Genomic DNA, 16,863 nt, shown 5'->3' on the forward strand with positions numbered 1-16,863 from the left:
AATGACCAGATTCATTCAGCTCAATTTCACAACCTGTCTTTGTGTTTTTGTGGGTTCTCTCTCACTCCCTATTTTCTGTTTTAAATCAGTTTCACCGGGTGTTCGAAGGGGAAGCTTCAAAGTCCAGAAACTCAAACCAAGCATCACATCAGGATCTGACAGAGTCCTCAATTTATCATATCCTGACTATCATCGTACTTTGAACATGGAAGGAAAAAGCATCGTTCACAGTGGAGAGAAACCGTATACGTGTTGTGTGTGTGGACGAGGATTCACTCGATCATCAGGCCTCACAAGCCACAAATGCAGTCACACTGAGGAGAAACCGTGGAAATGTGAGGACTGTGGGAAAGAATTCAATTACCCATCCAGGCTGGAAACTCATCGCCGCAGTCACACTGGGGAGAGACCATTCACCTGCTCCAAGTGTGGGAGGGGATTCACTCAGTTATCTGCCCTGCGGAAACACCAACAAATTCACACTGGGGAGAGACCATTCCCCTGCTCCAAGTGTGGGAAGAGATTCACTCAGCCATCCGCCCTGCGCAAACATAAGCGAATTCACACTGGGGAGAGACCATTCACCTGCTCTGAGTGTGGGAAGGGATTCACTCAGTCATCGGCCCTGCAGAAGCACCAGCGAGTTCACACTGATCAGAAACCTTTTCAATGTCCTGACTGCGGGAAGAGCTATAAAAGTTCTGGGGAACTGATGCTCCATCAACGTGTTCACACTGACGAGAAACCGTTCAGGTGCTCTCACTGTGGGACTGGGTTCAGACGATCATCTCACCTCACTGTACATCAGCGAAGTCACACTGGGGAGAGGCCGTTTATCTGCTCCCAGTGTGGGAAGGAATTCACTCAGTCATCCAACCTGCTGACACACCAGCGAATTCACACTGGGGAGAGACCATTCACCTGCTTCTGGTGTGGGAAGGGATTCACTGAGTCAGCCACCCTGCAGAACCACCGGCGAATTCACACTGGGGAGAGACCATTCGCCTGCTCTCAGTGTGGGAAGGGATTCACTCAGTCATCAGCTCTGCGGAAACACCAGCAAATTCACACTGGGGGGGGGCCATTCATCTGTTCCTGGTGTAGGATGAGATTCACTCAGTCATCTGATCTACAGAAGCACCAGCAAATTCACACTGGGGGGAGGCCATTCACGTGCTCCAAGTGTGGGAAGGGATTCACTCGGTCATCCGACCTGCGGAAACACCAGCGAATTCACACTGGGGAAAAAACATTTGCCTGCTCCTGGTGTGGGAAGGGATTTACTCGGTCATCTGACCTGCGGAAACACCAGCGAATTCACACTGGGGAGAAACCATTCGCCTGCTCCTGGTGTGGGAAGAGATTCACTCAGTCATCCGACCTGCAGAGGCACCAGTCAGTTCACACTGGAGAGAGGCCATTCACCTGCTCCACGTGTGGGAAGGAATTCACTCAGTCATCCGTCCTGCAGAGGCACCAGCGAGTTCACACTGGAGAGTGACCGTTGACCTGCTCCAATTGTGGGAAGGGATTTACCGCTTCATCCCACCTGCTGACACACCAACGAGGCCAGATTAACGGCGTTCAAAAATCATCTTGACAAACACATGGATACGATGGATACAGAGGGATACGGCACAAGGGTTTTGGCCAAGGTTGGTATCATGACCGGTACAAGCTTGGAGGGCCGAAGGGCCTGTTCCTGTGCTGTATTGTTCTTTGATCTCTGTGCAGTAATTGAACTTTGCTGTGACTCACATTCAGGACTGAACCATGTTCATTTGGGTCTCTTTCTGCTGATAACAAACTCCAGCCCATTTACAGGGGCTAATATTCTGGCTAAAAGTCAAATAAATTAGATTTGTGTTAAATACGCAGTGTGTTGAAACTTTTTAATATCTCTGACACAAGTTAGTTCCTTTTGAAGTACTCTCGCTCTCCCCTGTCTCTTCCACCTCACCTCCAACAAGAAGTGTGAGGAGCTTGTGGAGCTTCTTTGCGACTGAGATTGAGTAAATCCGATCAGCTGCCTCTGCTGCTTCCCTCCCTTCCACGAGCCCACCGGACCAAACTGTCTCTAAATTTCATCCTTTCCTGAGCCCTGAACCCACATCTTTCTCTAGTTTCTCTCCCATCTCCCCTCATGCCCTCTCATAGCTCATCTTTCCATGAGACCCAGCTGCTGCTCCATCGACCCTATTCCCACTGAGCTACTGATCAGCCAACTACCCTGTGTCCACGGATATTGTCAACATTTCTCTCTCTTCAGGTACTGTCCCTCTGTCTTCAAATCTGCCATCATCACCCCCTCCTCAATAAAACAAACCCTTGACCCTGCCATCCTTACAAATTACTGCCCCATCTTCAACCTCCCTGTCCTCTCCAAACCCTTTGAACATGTTGTCACCTCCCAAATCCTTGCCCATCTTTCCCAGAACTCCCATGTTTGAATCCCTTCAATCAGGTCTCTGCCCTGTTGAAATACAAGAGACAAACAGAATCTTACCCGTAGAGAAAGACAGACAATCCGGGAGCTTGGATCCAACACGGATATGTTCATAAGACCAGAAGCAAGGGTAGCAGCACAGTCATTATCGAGAGACAACAATACCTGTTGGAGACAGACAGCTAAACAACATGAAACACAGTGCTAAGATCCCTTGACTCATATACCTGAGACAGGAATGAGAATTGGAGACGGACAGGAAGAACTGAAAGACTCCAGACACATTAACCAAAAACAGATGGAATATCTGAGGGGACAACAGGCCGAATCAAGGAAGTTCTACCTGCTCCTTAATATACCAAACACATAAAGATTATTATTATTATTGTCACAAATAGGCTGACATTAACTCTGCAATGAAGTTACTGTGAAAAGCCCCTAGTCGCCACACTCCGGTGCATGTTCAGGTACACAGGGAGAATTCAGACTGTCCAATTCACCTAACAAGTCTTTGAGGACTTGTGGGAGAAAACCGGAGCACCCGGAGGAAACCCATGCAGGCACGGGGAGAACGTGCAGAATCCGCACAGACAGTGATCCAAGCGGGATTTGAACTCAGGACCCTGGTGTTGTGAAGCAACAGTGCTAACCACTGTGCTACCATCAGGGAAATACTACAAGACAGACCCATTGGATAAGCCTGAGAGAGAAAATCATACAGAATCATAGAATTTACAGTGGAGAAGGAGGCCATTCGGCCCATCGATCCTGCACTGGCCCTTGGAAAGAGCACCCTACTTAAGCCCATGCCTCCACCCAATCACCGTAACCCAGTAACTCCAGCTAACTTTTTTTTGGACACGAAGGGGCAATTTAGCATGACCAATCCACCTAACCTGCACATCTTTGGATGGTGGGAGAAAACTGGAGCACCCGGAGGAAACCCACACAGACACGGGGAGAATGTGCAAACTCCACACAGTCACCCAAGGCCAGAATAGCTGAAACATGAACACACTGTTCCTGGTAGTTGATGGTACAGTAGTTCAATAAATATAATCAGTGGATTAAAATGGTGTGTAATATAGAATAAAAGCAGAAAATGCAAATTAACGCAACAGGTCTGGCAGCATCATAGAATCTTACAGTGCAGAAGGAGGCTATTTGGCCATCGAGTTTGCACCCCACCCAGGTGCACTTCCCCCGCCCTCTCACTGTAACCCCACTTCACCGTTGGACACTAAGGGGCAATTTAGCACAGCCAATCCACCAAGATCCCACAAACAGAAATGTGACTGACCAGAGAATCTGTTCAGTGATGTTTGTTGAGGGATGAATATTAAGCAGTAAACCAGGGAGAACCCCCCTGCTCTTTGGAATAACATCATGGGAACTTTTACACCCAACTGACGGCAGATGGGGCCAGAGTTGAAGGTCTGATCTGGAAGACGGGACCTCTGACAGTGCAGTGCTCCCTCAGGACTGCATCAGATCATCAACCTGGATTTGATGCTCATGTTTCTGGAGGTGGATTTGAACCCACAACCTCCTGACTCCGAGATAAGAATGTAACCACTGAGCCACAACTAACACCTGTAAAATAAAATGTGAAGAATGTCATTTGAAATATGAAGGTCTGATGATCAACCCGAAGGAATATGAGAAAATGCAATGCTTAAAAATAATATAGAGAAGTTAAAGCAGAAGTCTCTCAAAGGGTTAACAGCAGCAAAAAGTTTTAGACTGCAGACAGTTATTATCACACAGGCTTTGGGATAACACCTCGCAACAACTCGTGCTGTAACCCAATACCTTTCTTAAAGTTAGAGACATTCTAGCAAAGTTAAGTTTTAAGTTACATAAATGGAACAAGTTCTCCCCCCTTTGATAGAAGGTAATTATTTTAGCAAGCAATTGGGTGGAATTTACAGAATTTTAACATTTGAATTACTTGAAATAATGTTTATTTGTGAATGATAGAAACTTAATGACACCAGTTAAAAGTGGAAATGTGGAGATGCCAGTTAACTTTGCTACGATACAATTCACCGCAGCTAACTGCTTCTTCCCAAAAAGCAGCTAACCCTTTTGTAAAATGGGAAGAATGTCATTTGAAAGGAATATGAGAAAATGCAATGCTTAAAAATGATAAGGGGTTAAAAGGCTGAAATACAACAAAATAATTAGCAGGAAGCTTCCCTGCCAGTGTTCTGACAAGCTAAGGTCATGTTAACATTAAGCATTATCATGTTAGACACTACGGAAACCAGATGTATCACTCTTTAAGTAAAAGTCTGACAAGCTAAGGTCATGTTAATGTGAAAACATTATCACGTGGGACACTACAGCAACCAGATGTATCACTCTTTAAGTAAAAGACTGACAAGCTAAGGTCATGTTAACACCACATTAAAAAGAGGTGTACTTAGTTTCAGCAGAATTAAACATATGTTAACAAATGGATGAAATATATACATCAATAAGCAGAAGATATTACTTTAGGAGAAGGCCATGTAAACAGTAAGGCTGCTGGAAGGGTAATAACTACCCTGAATCGCTAGTTGCCAGCGTGAGCTTTTACAGCTACTTTGGTGCATGGGGACAGCTGTACTGAGAAGTCGAACAGAGAATCGAAACTACTGAGAACACCCACAGATAAGAAGAGAGATTGTCAAGGGGGCCACGAAGGTCTGATCAACTCGAACGGAACACCAGAAGCAAGATCTTTTACTTGTTGTAAAAACAATGATTTTATCTTTTGAAACAAAATAAAGTAAGTTAAACATTTACACTCACCTGAAATAGTGGTTATTACAAAATAGTCAAAGTCTACTTTACTATACCTCAGTAAAGTCGCCATGATGTGGAGATGTCGGTGTTGGACTGGGGTGAGCACAGTCAGAAGTCTTACAACGCCAGGTTAAAGTCCAACAGGTAAAGTCGGACCCAGGATGGAAGCTACTCGAATAGTAAGTAGATAAAATCTTTGTAGATATAGGTTATACCAGGAATAACTTGAAATGTCACTTTGACCCTGAATAGCACCTACTTAAGTCTGCCTGAAGGAGTCAAGAAGTGAAAATCCTTTTACACCATTTAAATAATCTTTTTGACCCTTTTTGGTTGAGCGGGAGATTTCTAAGAAAAGTGGTGATAAAAATACACACCTCATCGTTACTCTGGATTATTTCAGTTCTCAGACCTTCCCTTACTCTCATGGACAAGTGTCCAGGAGTCACAGATTATCCAAAAAGGGGGTCGAAATCATAGGTGATTTTAAAGCAGTTGATTAAGAAGCAACAGTTTATATATAATGCATCAGCTAAAAGACAGAAAAGACGTATGACCCTGGATTAGGTGGGAACAGTTTACTGGACCCACATCAGGGGGGTGCTTATCTTCTTGGCTTGACAGTTTCCTTGGGATGGTTTACTGATCCCGGATCAGGGGGATTCTGATCTCCAGGGCTGGTGGTGAACGTGTCCTCGGAATGGCTTACTGGTCCTGGATCAGGGAGATGCTGATCTCCGAGGCTGGAGGTGAGTTTCCTCGGAATAGCTTACTGGTCCTGGATCAGGGAGATGCTGATCTCCGAAGTTGGAGGTGAGTTTCCTTGGAATGCTTCACTGGTCCAGGATCAGGCGCTGCCTTTATGAATAACCTCTGCCGGTACAGGAATTGAACCCACGCTGTTGGCCTGGCTCTGGATCACAAACCAGTTGTCCAGGCAACTGAGCTAAACCAGCACCCACTTTCTTATTTAGAAAATATCCACAAGGTGGATGCAGGTGAACAGAGAGCTGGAGAATTTTTAAAGTCCGTGCTTGAACTTCTGTTTTGAACCAGATGTATTCACAATTTTTATGTGATGCAGAGCGAGGCCAGCAGCGTGGGTTCAATTCCCGTACCGGCTGAGGTTATTCATGAAGGCCCCGCATTCTCAACCCTGCCCCTCACCTGAGGTGTGGTGATCCTCAGGTTAAATCACCAGCAGTCAGCTCTCCCCCTCAAAGGGGAAAACGGTCTATGGACATCTGGGACTGTGGCTACTTTACTTACTTATTTTCTAAATCCAGATTCTACATCCCTCTTCACTTAAATTTTACTCCCTCTGATGGATGAAAATGAAAATCGCTTATTGTCACAAGTAGGCTTCAAATGAAGTTACTGTGAAAAGCCCCTAGTCACCACATTCCGGCACCTGTTCGGGCAGGCTGGTACGGGATTTGAACCGTGCTGCTGGCCTGCCTTGGTCTGCTTTCAAAGCCAGCGATTTAGCCCTGTGCTAAACCAGCCTGTTTAATCTTATCCTGATTGTTTTAAAGTCAGTTTCTCAATGGACGATTTAAAATGTCCCATTCTTCTGATCACTCAGTGTTGTTCTGTTTCCAGTAGCTGAGTGTATCTGGGACCCGTTCTTCAGTGCAGGCTCACCCTGCATTTCACATGTCAGTTACTCCAGATGTAACAAATCACATCTCACTCACACCGGTATCCCAATATCATGTCACACTGATACAAGGCACTATTAACTGTTAGGTAAACTTTAAAAAGATCGGGGCAGAGGGGCAATGGTGTCTGTCTATAGATCTTGGCATATCTCCCTACCGCCCCCCTCCCCCGTGGCTGCATGCGTTTCCTCCAGCATGGTGTCTGGTTTCTGTCCATAGTCCAATGATGTGCAGGTTAGGTGGATTGGCCATGCTAAATTGCCCCTTGGGGTGGGGTAGCAGGAAAAGGGGAGGGGATTGGGCCTAGGTAAGATGGTCTTTCGAAGAGTCGGTGGTGACTTGAAGGCATCCTTCTTTGATTTTATGAGGAATCTCTGAGCGGCACTTTTCAAATCACTGGCTGGGATTCTCAGTGAACCAACATCATTTGCTCAGAGAGAGGAAGGTTTGTATTGCAGCTGATTAGAAGCAGCGCAGATATTCTGCAGACACACACAGCCACACTTTCATACACCGAGAACCACAGACACACACTCCAATACAGGAATACGTCCTGTCACATAGGAAGAGTTTATTCATGAAGGCCCCGCCTTCTCAACCAGGCCCCTCGCCTGAGGTGTGCTGACCCTCAGGTTAAATCACCTCCAGTCAGCTCTCTCTCTGTCAAAGGGAGAGCAGCCTACGGTCCTCTGGGATTTTTGCAACTTTTATTTCACATATACACAACAAAAATAGATTCCTTTCAGGAACAAAAATCCAACAGGAAAAGTGATGCAACCGTGACTAACAAGAAAAGTTAAAGATTCCATGAGATCCATTAGAATTCAGCAAAGGAGGACCAAGAAACTGATGAGAGCAAACTGGCGAGAAACATAAAAACCGACTGGAAAAGCTTCTGCAGGAATGTGAAAAGGAAAAGATTAGCAAAGACCAATGTGGGTCCATTCCAGGCAGAGACAGGAGAGTTTAGAATGGGGAATGAGGAAATGGCAGAGAAACTAAACAATGTGTGTCTGTCTTCACAGAGGAAGACACAGAAATTGTCCCCAAAACACCAGAGAACCAAGGGACTGGCGGAGATTAGTATTGGTGAAGAAGTCGTACTGGAGAAATTAATGGGATTGAAAGTGAATAAATCCCCAAAAGCTGATGATCTACATCCCAGAGTGTTCAACGAGGTGGCTGGAGAGATCTCCATTTCTCATTCTAAATTCTCCTGACTCTATCTGGAACAGACAAACCTTTGTCTGAGCCAAACGTTTGCTTTTTACGTAGCCACAGAAGCTTTAACAGTCAATCTTTATGTATTTTGCCAATTCACATTCTATTCTATTCTCCCTTTGTTTCTCAGTGTCTTGGTTGAAGAACTGAAGTAAATCCTCGGGAATGAATCATCACTTTGGACAGGTTCTGAGACAATTAAATTTCGACTTCCAAGACAGAATCCGTGGAGTGTGATTGTCGGTTATGTAAAAGGGGAAAGTTCTATTTTATAGTTTATGTGTAGGTTTCCAAGTTAAAGTAGCTTCTAGTTTGTTTGTTTGTTGTATTAAAACTCATAAAACTTGAAGTCCCGTCGTGTGATCCTTTAATTTGTTGACTGGGGATTTGAATTTTTTATAAGAAGTTGCTGAACTTTATGGGGGTCCAAATCCACAAGTTTTGTCTTCCTATTTGAGCCTCGGGCACCTTTCTGTCTCTATTGCTCATGTCACTGACAGCCAGGTGATGGAGCTGAGGGCGGAATTTAGCTGAGAATTACGGGACCTGTGCCACATTGGGAAACTGCCATGGGCGTCGCTAATAGAGACAGGAAGGTGCTGGAGGACCGGCTGGGAACTGCACCTCCAACCAATCAGGGTTCAGGGGCGAGAGTGACCGGTGCTGATGGTGATGTTACCCCCATGGTTCAGTGCCCCCTTGTCCAAAGCGGGGAGTCATGGGAACAGGGTACAGAGGAGCCGAAGGGAAACAATTTGGGACCAGAACATTGTGAACATCCTGTTACTCTGGTTGTCTTTGATCCTCAAGTAATTTTCTGTTAGTTTTTGTTAACCATGTTCTGTTTCGTCAATAATCTTTTAACAGGAAAATATTTGAATTTGTTGGACGTTTCCTGATTAAATCTGTTCACTTTCAGGAAAGTGGGTGAGAGGTTGACAGGCTCTTTAACAGAAAATGAGTCCCTCTAAGGTAATTGGCAAAGGAGCCAGAGGGGTAGAGGGGATTTGAATTTTCTTTTGACACAGTGTTTGAAAATGGGTTCAGGAAATCAATCGTGACTGACGAATTTATCAAGGTTCACTGAGGAAGTAACAAGGGATGTCAATAAAGGGGAACCTGTAGATGTGCTTTGTCTGGATTTGCAGAAGGTATTTCCTAAGGTGCCACATCAAAGATTATTACACAAAATATGAGCTCATGGTGTGGGGGCAACATATCAGCATGGATAGAGGATTGGTTTGCGAACAGGAAGCAGCCAGTAGGTATAAATGGGTCATTTCTGGGTGGGTAAGATGTGACAAGTGGAATGTCACCAGGATCAGTGCTGGGCTCTCACCCATTTACAATCTGTATGAATGTGTTGGATGACGGGATTGAATGTCTGGCGGCTAAATTTTCTGATGCTTAAAGACGTGTAGGAAATTAATTTGTGAAGTGGATTTAAGGAGTCTGCAAAGGACTACAAATAGGTTAAGTGAGTGGGCAAATGACAAATGGAGCATAACTTTGGGAAATGTGAATTGTCCACCTTGTCAGGAAGTGTTAAGTAAAACTATTATTTAAATGGAGGGAGATTGCAGAACTCTGAGGTACAGAGGGATCCCGGTGCCCGATCCCAAGTTAGTCTGCAGGTGCAGCAAGTGATTCGGAAGGTCAGTGGAATATTTATTGCAAAGGAAATCTAATATAAATGTAGGGATGTTTTGCTGCAGTTGTATAGAGTCAGAGAGGTTTATAGCATGAAAACTGGCCCTTTGGGCCAACTTGTCCATGCCGCCCAGTTTTTACCACTGAGCTAGTCCAAATTGCCCGCATTTGGCCCATAACCCTCTATACCCAGCTTTCCCATAGAACTATCTGATACTCGCAAGCCTCTGTGTGAAAAAAATTCCCCTCTGTACCCTTTTATATCTCTCCCCTCTCACCTTAAACCTATGCCCTCTAGTTCTAGACTCCTCTAACTTTGGGAAAATATGTTGACTATCTACCTTATCTATGCCCCTCATTATTTTACAGACCCCTGTAAGATCACCCTTAAGCCTGCTATTCTCCAGGGAAAAAAGTCCTAGTCTATCCAGCCTCTCATAACTCAAACCATCAAGTCCTGGTCGCATCCGAGTAAATCTTTTCTGCGCTCTTTCTAGTTTAATAATATCCTTTCTATAATAGGACCAGAAATGTACACAGTACTCCAAATGTGGCCGTACCAATGTCTTGTACAAGTTCAGCCAGACGTCCCAACTCCTGTATTCAATGTTCTCACCAATGAAACCAAGTATGTCGAATGCCTTCTTCATCACCCTGTCCACCTCTGACTCCACTTTCAAGGAGTTATGAACCTGTACTCCTCGATCTCTTAGTTAATGGGAGGGAGTTGGGGAGAGTGAAAGAACAGAGTAGGTCCTGCCCCGATTCGATCAACCAAAATGTATCACCTCACATTTATCTAAATTTAATTCCCATCTGCCATTCATTGGCCCACTGGCCCAATTGATCAAGTTCTGATGCAATCCTAAATAACATTCTTCACTGAATCTTGGTGTCATTTGCAAACTTACTAACCATGCCTCCTACATTCTCATCCAAATCATTAATATAAATAACAAATAACAGTGGACCCAGCACTGATCCCTGAGGCACATCGCTGGTCACAGGCCTCCAGTTGGAAAAACAACCTTCTACAACTACCCTTTGGCTTCTGTCGCCAAGCCAATTTTGTATCCAATTGGCTACCTCATCCTGGATCCCGTGAGATTTAACCTTGTGCAACAACCTACCATGCAGTACCTTGTCAAAGGCCTTGCTAAGGTCCATGTAGACAAGGTTGACTGCACTGCTCTCATCTAACTTGTTGGATACCCCTTTAAAAAACTCAACCAAATTTGTGAGGCATGATTTTCCACTCACAAAGCCATGCTGGCTGTCCCTAATCAGTCCTTGCCTCTCTAAATGCCGGTTGATCCTGTCTCTCAGAATACCTTCCAACAACTTACCCACCACAGACGTGAGGCTCACCAGTCTGTAGTTCCCAGGCTTTTCCCTCTGGCCTTTCTTAAACAAAGGCACAACATTTGCTACCCTCCAATCTTCAGGCACCTCACCTGTGGCTGTCGACAATTCAAATATCTCTGCTAGGGGACCCGCAATTCCCCTCCCCGCCCCCCCCCCCCCCCCCCACCCCCCCAAGCCTCCCACAACGTCCTGGGATACATTTCATCAGTTTCCAGGGATTTACCTACCTGGATGTGCTTTAAGCTTGTTCTAACCCCATTCCCCCACTCCACTTTGTGGGTAATCTGCGATCCCAAAACCAAATTTTAACAGTCCCAGCTCGCCATACCTTCCATACTGTCTCTCCTAGCCTTGGCATCCAGGAATGGTTTTGAAAATGAAATGAAAATGAAAATCGCTTATTGTCACGAGTAGGCTTCAATGAAGTTACTGTGAAAAGCCCCTAGTCACCACATTCCGGCACCTGTTCGGGGAGGCTGGTACGGTAATTGAGCCTTGCTGCTGGCCCGCCTTGGTCTGCTTTAAAAGCCAGCGATTTAGCCCAGCGTGCTAAACCAGCCCCTTGGTTTTGCTAACCTGCCTGTGTATCTGCACCTGAGGGGAACTGGATCTTTACTCCGCACCTAACCTCGTGTTGTACCTGTCCTGAGAGTGGTTGATGGGATCAGTGGAGAGGCAGCTTTACTCTGTATCTAACTCTGTGTTGTACTTGTGCTGGGAGTGTTTGATGGGGTCAGTCTATAAGGAGATTTTTTCTGAATCTAACCTCGTGCTGCACCTGGCCTGGGAGTGTTTGATGATAGAGTGTAACTGGAGCTTTACTCTGTATCTAACTCTGTGTTGTACCTGTCCTGGGAGTGTTTGGTGGGGACAGTGCAGAGGAGGATATACATTGTATCTAACCTTGTGTTATACCTATTGTGGGAGTGTTTGATGGGGACAGCATCGAGGGAGATTTACCCCCCCCCCCCCCCGTCCCACAAACACACACACCCCGCAGGCCCAGAGGGACAGTGAGGGTCTTGAACATTGTTGTACAGTCTGATTGATATTTCATATGAGCCTTTTTCAGTTCCATAGAATCACTATGGTGCAGAAGGAAGCCATTTGGCCCATCAAGTCTGCACCAACCCTCCAATGCGGCACCCCACTCGGGACCACTCCTCCACCCTATCCCCAGAACCTCACCTAACCTTTGGCCACTCAGGGGAAATCTTTCAGAATGGCCAATTCACCTAACCTGTGCATCGTTGGACTGTGGAAGGAAACCGGAGCACCCGGAAGGAACCCTCGCAGACACGGGGAGGAAATGCAAACTCTACACAGTCACCCAAGGCCGGAATCGAACCCCCCTCCCTCTGATCTCCAGTCAGCCTCTGTTCAAATGAAAAGAGCCCCAGTTTCTCTAATCTCTCCTGGTAACTAAAGCCTCTCTTCCCTGGGATCATCTCAGTGAATCTCTTCTACACCCTCTCCATGGCCTTGACATCCTTCCTGGTGTAAGATCCCCAAAACCTGATCTAATATTCCAACTGCAGCCGAACCAATGATTTGTCCGGGTTTACATGACCTCTGTCCTTTTGAGCCCCACACCCAGAATTATAAAACCTTGGATCCCATGTGTTTTTTAAACACTTTATCAACTTGTCCTCCCACATTTAAAAGTTTGTGTATCTGAAACTCCTTTTATGGTTTTGGAGACATTAACATAACATGGCTGAAATACATTGGCATCCAATGTCTGATATAATGTGTGTTATGGGAGAGAGAAGTTTAGTCTGAATTATAAACTCTAGCAGGCGCTTCACTGCAGACAGCTCACCGTGGAAACGCTGATAAGACATTCCTTCACTGCAGAAAGGTCACCGTGGAAACGCTGATGAGACATTCCTTCACTGCAGACAGGTCACCGTGGAAACGCTGATAAGACATTCCATTCCACAGAATCGACTCATTGGAAACTAATCGGATCGGGGAGAGGACAGAGTTTGTCTGTTATCAATTCTAAAGGTAACAGGGGCATGGATGAGGTTTCAGCAGCAGTTGGGGTGGGGATGGACACAGGTGACATTATGGAATTGAAATATCTGGTATTAGTCATGGTGTGGATATGGGGTCAGAATCTCAACTTGGGGTCAGATCTGACACGGAGGTTGTGCAGAGTGTGGTTCAGCCTCAGACAGTTCCCAGGGAGAGGGATGGACTCGGGAGTTAGGAAACGGAATTTGTAATGGTGACTGAAGACAAAGAACAAAGAACAAAGAAATGTACAGCACAGGAACAGGCCCTTCGGCCCTCCAAGCCCGTGCCGACCATGCTGCCCGACTAAACTACAATCCTCTACTCTTCCTTGGTCCGTATCCCTCTATTCCCATCCTATTCATGTATTTGTCAAGATGCCCCTTAAATGTCACTATCGTCCCTGCTTCCACTACCTCCTCCGGTAGCGAGTTCCAGGCACCCACTACCCTCTGCGTAAAAAACTTGCCACGTACATCTACTCTAAACCTTGCCCCTCTCACCTTAAACCTATGCCCCCTAGTAATTGACCCCTCTACCCTGTGGAAAAGCCTCTGACTATCCACTCTGTCTATGCCCCTCATAATTTTGTATACCTCTATCAGGTCTCCCCTCAACCTCCTTCGTTCCAGTGAGAACAAACCGAGTTTATTCAACCGCTCCTCATATCTAATGCCCTCCATACCAGGCAACATTCTGGTAAATCTCTTCTGCACCCTCTCTAAAGCCTCCACATCCTTCTGGTAGTGTGGCGACCAGAATTGAACACTATACTCCAAGTGTGGCCTAACTAAGGTTCTATACAGCTGCAACATGACTTGCCAATTCTTATACTCAATGCCCCGGCCAATGAAGGCAAGCATGCCGTATGCCTTCTTGACTACCTTCTCCACCTGTGTTGCCCCTTTCAATGACCTGTGTACCTGTACTCCTAGATCTCTTTGACTTTCAATACTCTTGAGGGTTCTACCATTCACTGTATATTCCCTGCCTGCATTAGACCTTCCAAAATGCATTACCTCACATTTGTCCGGATTAAACTCCATCTGCCATCTCTCTGCCCAAGTCTCCAAACAATCTAAATCCTGCTGTATCCTCCGACAGTCCTCATCGCTATCCGCAATTCCGCCAACCTCTGTGTCGTCTGCAAACTTACTAATCAGACCAGTTACATTTTCCTCCAAATAATTTATATATACTACAAAGAGCAAAGGTCCCAGCACTGATCCCTGTGGAACACCACTGGTCACAGCCCTCCAATGAAAAAAGCATCCTTCCATTGCTACTCTCTGCCTTCTATGGCCTAGCCAGTTCTGTATCCACCTTGCCAGCTCACCCCTGATCCCGTGTGACTTCACCTTTTGTACTAGTCTACCATGAGGGACCTTGTCAAAGGCCTTACTGAAGTCCATATAGACAACATCCACTGCCCTACCTGCATCAATCATCTTAGTGACCTCCTCGAAAAACAAAGACAATGACTTTGATCTTCCCAATTTTTAATTGGAGGAAATTTCTGCTCATCCAGTACTGGATGTGGGATGAGCAGTTTGAGAATTGAGTGACAGTGGGGGAATGGAGAGGGATGGGGGTGAGGTAGAGCTGGGTGTTGTCAGTGTACATGTGAAAACTAACACTGTGCTTTTAGATGTCACCTACTGGAAGCGTGTTGATGAGAAAATGGAGGGGCCGAGGATAGATCCTTGGGGGACACCGAGTACAAGGAGTTGGAGAGGAAAGGGAGGATTTGATGTGGTAGTTGCAATGATGGTGGGGTTAAATATTGTTTTAGGATGGGTGATGGTGCATTTAAAGATGAGCGACAGGACGAAGAGAGAGAACTATGAACAATATCTCACAACATGGAGAAGGTGAATGGTCAGCAGTTTTGTGAGAATGTGGTTAAATAGTAATAATCAAACAATCTTTATTAGTGTCACAAGTAGGCTCACATTAACACTGCAATGAAGTTACTGTGAAAAGCCCCTAGTCGCCACACTCCGGCGCCTGTTCGGGTACACAGAGGGAGAATTCAGAATGTCCAATTCACCTAACAAACACGTCTTTCGGGACTTGTGGGAGGAAACAGGAACAGCTTGGGAGCAGACACGGGGAGAACGTGCAGACTCCGCACCGACAGTGACCCAAGCCGGGAATTGAACCCAGGACCCTGGCGCAGGAGGCAGGTCTAATGGAGAAGATGAGCTCTGATGAAGATGAGCTCTGATGAAGATAGAGGGTAGGAGAGAAACTGGAGAAAGAGGAGTTCAGAGCTCAGACCAGGTGGAATTTTCGAGACAGTTTGGCCCATTGGTAGAGAGGAAAGCAGCAGAGGCAGCTCATCAGATTGTCTCAATCTCAGTGAGAAAGAAGCTTCATGAACTTCACACACTTCAGGTGAGGATGGAGGAGATAGGGGAGAGGGAGAGACCTTCAAACAGAACTAACTTGTGATGGGATGTTAAAAGATTCGACACACTTGTGTTAAATAATTGACATTTATCCAGAATATTATCCCTTATAACTGGGTTAGCGTTTATAAATATGAGTCCAACCCGAGTCCAATGAACATGCTTCAGTCCTGGATGTGATTAACAGCAAAATCCAATCACATCAGTTACTTGTGAACCCACTGGTGTCTCAGCAGGTTGCCTGAGTGAATGAATCCCTTTCCACACTGGGAGCAGGTGAATGGCCTCTCCCCAGTGTGAATCCGCTGGTGTAGAGTGAGTTGAGATAATCGTCTGAACCAAGTCCCACAGTCGGAGCACCTGAATAGTTTCTCGTCAGTGTGAACATGTTGATGGGACACCAGTTCCCGAGAATTTTTAAAGCACTTCCCGTATTTTCTGCATTTAAAAGGTCTCTCATCATTGTGAATCTGCTGGTGTGTCAGCAGTTGGGATGACTGAGTGAATCCATGCCCACACTCTGGACAAGCGAAAGGCTTCTCCCCAGTGTGAACTCACTGGTGCATCAACAGGCTGTATGACTGAATGAATCCACACCCACACTCGGGGCAGGGGACAGGCTTCTCCCCAGTGTGAATGTGTCGATGGGTTGCCAGGCCAGATGGGGAATTGAACGCCTCGCCACAATCCCCACATTTCCATGGTTTCTCCCTGCTGTGACTGCGCTTGTGTTTTGACAGACCAGATGATCGGCTGAAGCTTCGTCCACACACAAAACACGTGTACGGTTTCTCCCGACTGTGAACTGTGCTTTTTCCTTCCATTTTCAAAATCTGATGATATTTAGGTTACGATCAGTTACACGACTGTCAGATTTTGATGTGGTATTTGGTTGGAGTTTCCCAATTGCACATCCTTCCCTGCTGATACCCTGTGAAATTGAGTTAAAACAAACAAAAGGGAGAGAGAGATCCCACAAAAACACAAAGGCAAGTTGTGAAATGGAGCTGAATTAATCTGGTAACTTGTGGGGCCGGCACTGGGAAAGTGACTACGAAAACTGTTGAACCTTGTGTGAAAAGTGAACTAGTTTGTTAATGTCCTTCAGGGAAGGGAACCTGCCACCCGGCCTGAGCCCACACAAGATTTTGGCCTCTACTTAGGGTTCATAGAATCTACAGCATGGAGACCGGCCCTTCGGCCCAAACGGGTCCATGCCAATCAAAAAGCTCATCTAAGCCAATCCCATTTGCCTGTATTTGGCCCATATCCCTCTGAACCTTTCCTATCCATGTATCTG

General features: G+C 45.9%; 2 protein-coding genes across 2 annotated transcripts in view; one reads left to right on the forward strand and one right to left on the reverse strand.

Moving 5' to 3' along the window:
- Positions 1 to 6,425, reverse strand: part of LOC140421366 (uncharacterized) — a 522,678-nt gene extending 516,253 nt beyond the window's left edge. Inside the window, exon 1 of the mRNA XM_072506031.1 lies at positions 6,404 to 6,425. The gene's annotated coding sequence lies outside the window, so the exon portion shown is untranslated. The remainder of the gene's footprint in view (positions 1 to 6,403) is intronic.
- The window catches only part of LOC140417876 (uncharacterized), a 49,533-nt gene that overhangs the window by 3,587 nt on the left and 29,083 nt on the right, over positions 1 to 16,863 (forward strand). The window contains exon 3 of the mRNA XM_072501311.1: positions 90 to 1,498. Coding sequence (XP_072357412.1) covers positions 206 to 1,498 — 1,293 coding nt within the window. The 5' untranslated portion in view covers positions 90 to 205. The remainder of the gene's footprint in view (positions 1 to 89; positions 1,499 to 16,863) is intronic.

The sequence above is a fragment of the Scyliorhinus torazame genome, chromosome 5 (genome assembly GCF_047496885.1).
Source record: "Scyliorhinus torazame isolate Kashiwa2021f chromosome 5, sScyTor2.1, whole genome shotgun sequence".
NCBI lineage: Eukaryota > Metazoa > Chordata > Chondrichthyes > Carcharhiniformes > Scyliorhinidae > Scyliorhinus > Scyliorhinus torazame.